The sequence below is a fragment of the Chiloscyllium punctatum genome, chromosome 15 (genome assembly GCF_047496795.1).
Source record: "Chiloscyllium punctatum isolate Juve2018m chromosome 15, sChiPun1.3, whole genome shotgun sequence".
NCBI lineage: Eukaryota > Metazoa > Chordata > Chondrichthyes > Orectolobiformes > Hemiscylliidae > Chiloscyllium > Chiloscyllium punctatum.
In genome coordinates, this window is record NC_092753.1 from 88584429 (window position 1) to 88592711 (window position 8283).

At 38.3% G+C, this 8283-nt stretch overlaps 1 protein-coding gene across 1 annotated transcript in view; it reads left to right on the forward strand.

The window, feature by feature from the left end:
- Positions 1–8064, forward strand: part of adamts5 (ADAM metallopeptidase with thrombospondin type 1 motif, 5 (aggrecanase-2)) — a 38703-nt gene extending 30639 nt beyond the window's left edge. Inside the window, exon 8 of the mRNA XM_072585726.1 lies at positions 1885–8064. Coding sequence (XP_072441827.1) covers positions 1885–2443 — 559 coding nt within the window. The 3' untranslated portion in view covers positions 2444–8064. The remainder of the gene's footprint in view (positions 1–1884) is intronic.
- The last annotated feature ends 219 nt before the right edge of the window (positions 8065–8283 follow it).

Consider the following 8283-nt stretch of genomic DNA (forward strand, 5'->3'; position numbering starts at 1 on the left):
AACACCTCACATTGCCGCACAGACAGACTGACTGCCTCACACTGTCTCACAACACATTTAGTGTGTCCAGGTGCAGCATGTCGGGTCAACGGACTCTTCCACTCTTCACTGGGGCACTCATGTTTGAGATCTTAACCACTAACCTTAGGATCTCGCACTTGTGCAGAACCTGACAGTAATTCCTGACATTTCTCTTGTTCTCCTTCAGAGAGGCTACAGTGGGCTCATTACATTTGTTGGAAGTTTCTTGTTCATTACTTCCATAAGTCATCTATTTGTTTTAAATTAATGCATCTTTTAAAGTAACTGAGATAAAGAACGGCTGGATAGGCTGGACATTTTTCATTAGGGCGTTGAGAGGTGACCTTACAGAGATTTAGAAAATAATGAAGGGTAGATTGAGTTAATGGTAGTTGTCCTTTCCCTAACATGCAAGATTTCAAGACTAGGAGACATATTTTTAGGGTGAGAGGAAAGAGATTTAAAAAGGACATAAAAGGCAGTTTTTTTACACAGAGGGTGGTTCACATGTGGAATGAACTTTCTGAGGAAGTGGTGGACATATTACAATGTTTAAAAGACATTTAGATAAATAAATGAATAGGAAAGGTTTGGAGGGATATGAGCCAGCAGCAGGCAGGTAGGACTAGTTTAGTTTGTGATTATATTTGGATGGACTGGTTGGACCCAAAGGATCTGTTTCTATGTGTATGACTCCATGTGGTAAGCATTTATATAGTCATATTGCATGCAGGAGTTGGTAAGTTTGTAGGTTGTTTATATTTATAGCTTTAGTTGAGAGCAATTACCATGGATACCAGTAAGTGACACAGCATTGACTGACAGGTTGCTCTAATCAACTATATTTGAACCAAAGCAATTTTCGATTGTATACGTGTGCATCTTACATTGTAGAAAATACTAGAGCCCATATGCATTGCCCCCCCCCCCCCCCAACATTTACATCAATATTATTTTGAAAAGAATATGTTGTGACCAGGTGAAAGGAGATTGGATGGTTATCCTCTTCTCCGACTTTTTGTTTGATTGAAACAAGTTTATTCCTTTTCTTTTGAAAAAGAATATGCTTGCAAGTGCAGAGAGTGTTTTACAGTCTCTGGGCTGTGACCATACACACACATATACACACACTCTTGCTTTTAAATAGATGCTTAAGCACACTGCAAATAAAGAGCCAAATGTAATGGCTTAACGATTAGATGCTGTCTGGAAATTCCTTTCATGGCTAGAGTCACATCGTCTAAATGATGTCTAATGTTTTGTCTCCACTTAGTCGAGTTAGATTGTGTGGATGCTTAGCTAACAGCCTAAAATTCATACTTCTTTAAGACAATTACTCCTGGAGAGGCTTTGCCAATGGGCTGCCTTTGGAATGGAGATGGCACCATGTTGCCAATACTCAGCCATCTTGGATTGTGATTTCAAGTGCTTGGAATATGGCTTCAGTTTTTTGTTAAAATTCAATTAGAGGCTTCCAACCAATAATTCATAATGTCATTTTTAATAAGGCATGGTTCCACAATAAATAGCAAATCCTGTAGGATATTCCTGTAGAATATACTGTAGGAGAATAACAAACCGTGTATATATTGTCAGGAAACAGAAATATAAGAGAAATTATAATGGAATAGTGCACCTAGCTTATGTTACAGCATAACAGACTTTGTGTGTGTTGTATGAGAATAGATGTATGCTTGACAGGAAAATATAATCCCTGTTTTGATTATAGGCCTTGAAAAATTGCATTAATTTTAAAAGTAAAGAGAAGATTGTGTATATTACATAGAAATAGTAAACTCTTGGCAAATTATGCAATCACTCTTACATTGCAAACTTCATCTTAATTTTGTTTTGTTCATTTAGTGTGGGTTACAGAGAGGTAACAAGAATCCCTGCAGGAGCAACACACATCAAAGTGCGGCAATACAAGCCAAAGGGTCAGCAGCGGTTCACTGCCTATTTAGCAGTTAAACGGAAGAATGGGGATTACCTCTTCAACGGCAAGTACATGATCTCGACTTCAGAAACGATTATTGATCTAAATGGCACAGTGCTCAACTACAGCGGGTGGAGCCAGAAGGATGATCAAATGCATTCAATGGGTTATGGCCCATTAAAGGAGCCACTGATAATTCAGATACTTGCCACTGATCCTGGGAAACCACTTGACGTGCGCTACAGCTATTTTATTCCTAGGAAACAAATGCCTTCAGCCAATGAAAATGCCATCAAGACTCTGGCTGCACAATCCAACCTTCCCAAGTGGGCAACAGGACCCTGGTTGTCATGTTCCAGAACCTGTGATACTGGCTGGCAGACCCGAACTGTTCAGTGCAAAAACGGATATGGGAAACTGACAAAGGGATGCCGCCTGTCCCTGAGACCCTCAGCATTTAAACAATGTTTTCTGAGAAAATGTTAATGCATTACTGTTGAGTAAGAATCTTTTTTATTTTGTCATTTTGTTTGGTGTTGTCTTAATCTAAAATGAAAACATACTTGGAGAAAAGGAGGGAAAGGGTAGCTAGCATGCATTGGTTTAAAGCAGACACCAATGTCAGTTTGGGAACAATCAAAGCGTGGGCAGAAGATATCTTGTGGACCAAAGAAGTGCACATTGGTGTTGCACCCAGTGGGAGAGCTTCAGATGAATTGCCCCAGACTAGTGAGAATGGGAAAGCAGAAGATGACACACACCTGCATGTTGCCTACCTCAGATGCATCCCTCAACTGCATGGAAATGAGATCAATGGAGCTACCCTTTCCATGGATACAAGCTGGTGCATTGATTCCACAAATCATTTTGTCCCTCCCAAGGAATCTGACATTCCAACACAAGCCTGCCTTGTGTTGCAATACGTTTGTTGCTTTGCTTGCTTGTGGCTGTTCAGTTGGACTTGGTGACTGATTCTAGGGTGTTCAATTGTGATCATGCACAGAGCAGTGCATTCTCACTTACTCATTCACTCCTGTGCACGTGACAGTAAAAGAAACCAGCTGGCTGGTGAGGGAATTTCATGTGTTCAAGAATGGAATGAAGAACAATTGTGCCAATGAGCATGCAGCATTCTGTGGACCCTGGGAGGAACTTGTGCCATGGTGATTGTTAAAGTGTTTAATGACATTATCTCTTTGCAATGATTGAATGACAGAGCAGACTTGATGGGCCAAATGGCCTAATTTCTGCTCCTATGGTCTAATACCTACAGGAGATAGTTAATACCCCTATTGGACTCTTTCAAGGAATCCTTGATTGAAATATGATATAATTCCATTCAATAATAACAAACCTGATGCAACACAAGAACAAAGAGTAGAATGGCTGTGCTGTTAGGAATTGTATGGTCAAGGGGAAGCTGGTAAAATAATTCTATACAACTTATAGTCCTGATAGACTCAGGGCCAGACTAAATGCCCACAAGAAACTCAAAAAAAAATTTGAGACTGGGACCTTTCACTAAAGTTCATATATGTAACCCAGAAATATGGAGTTTCTGAATCATTCTAATTAATTATAATATCAAGTTATGACTTTCACTTGGGTGAATATCTGATCAAAGGTTAAATCATCTACCCTGACTCTACTTGGTGTACTCCTTGTCTGTTGGACTAATATTGCAATAGAGCAAATGGAACCACAGAGAAAAGAACAGGTTTGTGAACTTTTTGTCTGAAGAGAAATGGTTTGCTTCGTGCACATACTTACTGTATTCAAGATATGACATAGCCTAGCAGGAACAAGACTTTAATAGTTAATGTGGTGCTTGCAGATGATACAGCAGATTCTTATTTTCAGGTTGCCACCTGGGAATTAGGAGCAAAGAAAGGGAATGGGTTCAAAGCCTGAGTTCTGATATTTGCTTTGCTCAAAATGAAGGTTCATCAAAAACCCTGAAATCGTCACTAACTAAAGGAGTCATATCACAGGAGACAGCTCCAAGGCAGATTTAAAAACTTATTTTCAAATGAACAGACTTCCTACATCCAAACAAATTGTCTGCTCCAAAACTGGCAAAGTGACAGTCTAACTCCTAACTAAAAATATCCAAATGAGTCTGTGGTTTGCATCTCTGGAATTGCTGGAGGTTAGGATCAAAGGTCAGTAGGTCATTCAGATGTTGGGATTACTGCTCCCCGGTCAATTCTAGGATCTTTAAAAAAGTGCATGTGGTGTTTGGCTTTAAACAAAGTTGAACCTTACTCGTGATCTCACACACTCAGTGGAGTCATTAGTGTGTTTCTGCTTAACCATCTATAATTTCCATGCCAGCACACCAATGCTGGGATCTACCCAATCAGAAATTATTTGCAGATGGGTGAATGTGCAATTTTATAAATGATGTGTTAATTTGCACGTTTTATTCCCCCATCTTAAGTGAAGCTCAATTATCAGCCCCTTTCTAAGTGGGCCAAAGCTTGTTTAGAGTTGCCTCACTGTCACCCTTGCCAACCATTCTACTGATATTCATTCTCAGGATAAATGCATTGTTGCCAAAGCCACATTTCAAGCCATCCCTATTTACCAAAAGAGATTAGTGGTTCTGGCAGGTCTCCTATTGTTTCCTGGAGTAGAGAGGTGTGCTATGCCACTCAAAGGTCAACCAAGTTAGTGTGAAGTTGGAGTCATGAACAGGCTAGTTTGAGTAAATGTAGATAGCTTCCTTCCCTGAAGTATGTTAATTGATTTGATAGGTTTGTCAGATAGTCTAGCACCTTCATGGTCACGTGTGCCTATACCAGCTTTACACTTTTTGATCTCTTATCAACTGAATTCAAACTGGCAGACTTTCAAAGGGAGATTTGATCTTTTTATTTGTATTATTAATCCAGATGTCTATTATTAATAACCCACAAACATAACCACTCCACTAAAAGCACAAAGTGGTACTGAACTATTCAGACTGAGAAGTGCCAGTCTTAGTCTTTTAATTATGCTTAGATGACCTCAGATGAAGCAGCTGTAAGCAATGATGGATCAGAAAGGATGATTCAGTCCTTTGGAGATCATCCCTCCAAATGTACTCACCCTTCCAAGGCCACCATCAAACTGCTGTATTCATCTTCCTGGCAATTTTTTTTCCAATCATGTATAACCCTGTAGGTAAGAAATTTCCTCCTTAACTCAGTGAAGACATGAGTAGAGGTCTCAATTCACCCAGTGAAAGGAGGGGACATATTGGTATTTAGAATCAAATTGAACCTGACTGAATAAATGGCCTCACCAAATGGCACGCTCAAAAATCTTTTATTCGGGCAGGTTGGAATAAGTCATTCACCCCTCCACCCCTCCCTGTACCTCCTCCCCTACATAGTACGATAGCCTTATACTGTTCTAGTATCACTAGTTAATTTTTGTGTATGCCATTCCGGCAAATTATTATTTGGTTTATGTTCCACTTTTGTCTGGTACAGTAGAAGGGAAACCAACACCTTCGGACACTGTTGATGCCAGTTTTCTCTGGATTAGTCTCCAATTTCAAACAATGCTTCAGAAAACTATGAGGTAGCAAGCACCTTTTCAATAAGACCCTACCTAAATGGATTGAATTGTTAACCAATTTATTTTCCATGGGAACAGAATTCAAACAAAACCTAGTCAGAAACTTCATTGGCATTTATGGTATGACCTAAAACAGGTGTGTACATTGCTCAGGTGTTGATGTATATCTCTGCTATCTTGGCAGCACATGAAATAGAGCAAGGTATTCCTAATGTCTATTTACAGAGATGTGTTAACCAAAATACCACCTTTTTGTTCACTGTCTATACAAAGTTCATAACTCTTAGAACCTTTGTACACAATGCCTAAAACTTAGTTAGTAGTGACAGAGTCAATTTTGAGTTGGAAATTTCCCATACTACAACTCAATTAATAAAAGATTGCCCCAGTCTGACCAGTAATTACCTGGTCTCAGTTAGAAATCCTGGAAGAGAAATTGTCTTCAGTTTTCCTGAGATAAAGTTTGGAAACTCAACCAGAGTTCCCACTTCAAATAATTATCCAACAAAGTCTTCTGGAAGCTCTATTGCTGTGTTAATAGCATTCAGTGCTCAGGTTCATATGTAATGAATGGTCGCTGATATAAAATTTGGTTTAGAGGTAATCTCTGAGTCAAAAGAAATATCTTTCAAGACAGCAACCAGTTCCAAATTTTGGATGGCATCAGAAGGATACTAATCATTGATAATAAAAACAGAAACTTCTAAAGAAACTTAGCAAATCTGGCAACATTTGTGGAGAGAAAAATGAGTTAGCATTTGAGTCTGGTATTGACTCTTCAGAACTGGAAAGGGCTGCAAACTTGTCAACAGAATTATTGTATGCTATAGACAGAGGGGGAAGAGGAGCAAGTGAAACAGATTGTAAGAGTGCTCAGAGCCAAAGACAAAGAGGTTGCTAATGGCAGTGAAGGAGGGGTAGAGACACAAAGCCTGTCTGACTGTTAATCAACCTGCAGATCCTTCCATTACTTCACACTATTCTCCAAGGGAAGAGTTTGAAGATACAATAACAACAATATCCAGAGGGTGTCTATTGCATTCAAGAAAGAGAAGAAGGGAGGGGAAAAAGCAAAAAAAAACAAGTAAACAAATCAGCAATTGAAGAAGTAGAATTTGATGTTTTTTTAATGTCAATTGATAGGTCAGATTTACATTTGCTTCTTTAGCTTATTGTTGCACAAAAGTCAAAATTATTTATCGTTTAACATTTAAACATTCATTTTCCTGTGGAAACTGTCTCGTGACAAATTTGGCACATGTTATAATAGGGCAGCTCTGATCCCAACAAAGACCATGTGATCCCAGGTTGGACAAAAAAAACTCCTTCTATTCTCAGGGCACAGTATAAACTGCCAATTCCAAGTCCTGAATACTGGCCCAGATATGAGGAATAAGGTGGGATAATGGGGGTAGAGGAAGAGTACTATTGGTGTCCCTTTTGATCCTAAGTACATTCCTGGAGTTGAGTTGAGCCACAGTAGGCCAAAGGATCCTTCTTGCCCACTACATGGTCCTGGGAGGAGCCATAGAGTGGGTTGGATTTGTTCATTCATTAGAAAAACGAGGGTGTTATTCTGAATTCTACCGTTTGTAATGCCCTTATTCACTTACTTAGCTGGGCCAATGGAATCAAAATGACCAGAAACCTATTCTGCATCTTCAGTTCGATCATTCCCTTTTGAAGTTGGGAATCAAAGAGATAATCCTTTTCTACAATGTATAGATTTTAATTGGGTCTCCGTTATGAGGGAGAAAACATTCCAATGTAAATTTAAATTGTGAAAATGTTAAGGCACAGCACTGAAATAATTTATTTGTGTTAGTATAATTGGTGTGAATTTGATGTAACAGTTATTTATTGTTATTTAATGTGGAGAACACACATCATGCAATTTTTAAAAAGAAATTGCTGTAGTGTTCTATTATACAACTGTTTAATTTATGCTTCACTCCTCTTGTGAGAGTTCACTATATTTTTTAAATATGTATGTTTACGTAATGTACAGCACTGGTTGCTTTGTGTACTGTTGCATTGTGCTCTTTCCTCGTGTAATTATTTAGATGTTTGCATTCCTCATGAGGGAAGCTGCGCTTGTCTTTTTTTTTATAAGAAAAATTATTAATTGACTGAGACAACATGTCAAAAGCAGTTTAGTACTTGTTTTAAAAGATGTAGCAGTTGTGTAATGCATATTAATCATGTCTAGATCAAAAATGCAAACACTTGCAGGATTATAGGGACAGGACAGGGGACTAGGACTAGTCGAATTATTCTCACAGAGTGCTGACACAGATCCAACAGGCTTCCTTTTGTGACGCAACTAGTCTGTGATTCTAAGAACTTTTTTTATCAATTATTTTAAGCACATCAGTAATATTCTGTAACGTACTGTAACAATAATCATGTTGTCTGTGTAACTAATGCTAAAATTCACTTTTGTAATGTGTGTAAATTATATATTCAAAATGCAATACCACAGTCCCATAATTAATGCCTGCTGTTGTTTCATTTAATGGTTGAATTTAAAAGAACATTTTCAATATTCAATTCTCATTCAGAAGTTTAGTTCTTTCCTCTATCACATCTCCCTCAAAAACAAAGAAACATAAAATCTTTACTTTAAAATAACTATTTTAGTTGATAGAATTGAAGGGAGATAGTCAAAGCAGTAATTATACTTTGTAAAGAGAAATAAGATTTAATACTGTGTGCAGGTGTACACATGCATGTATGAGTCTCTGGCTACATGAGTACGACTT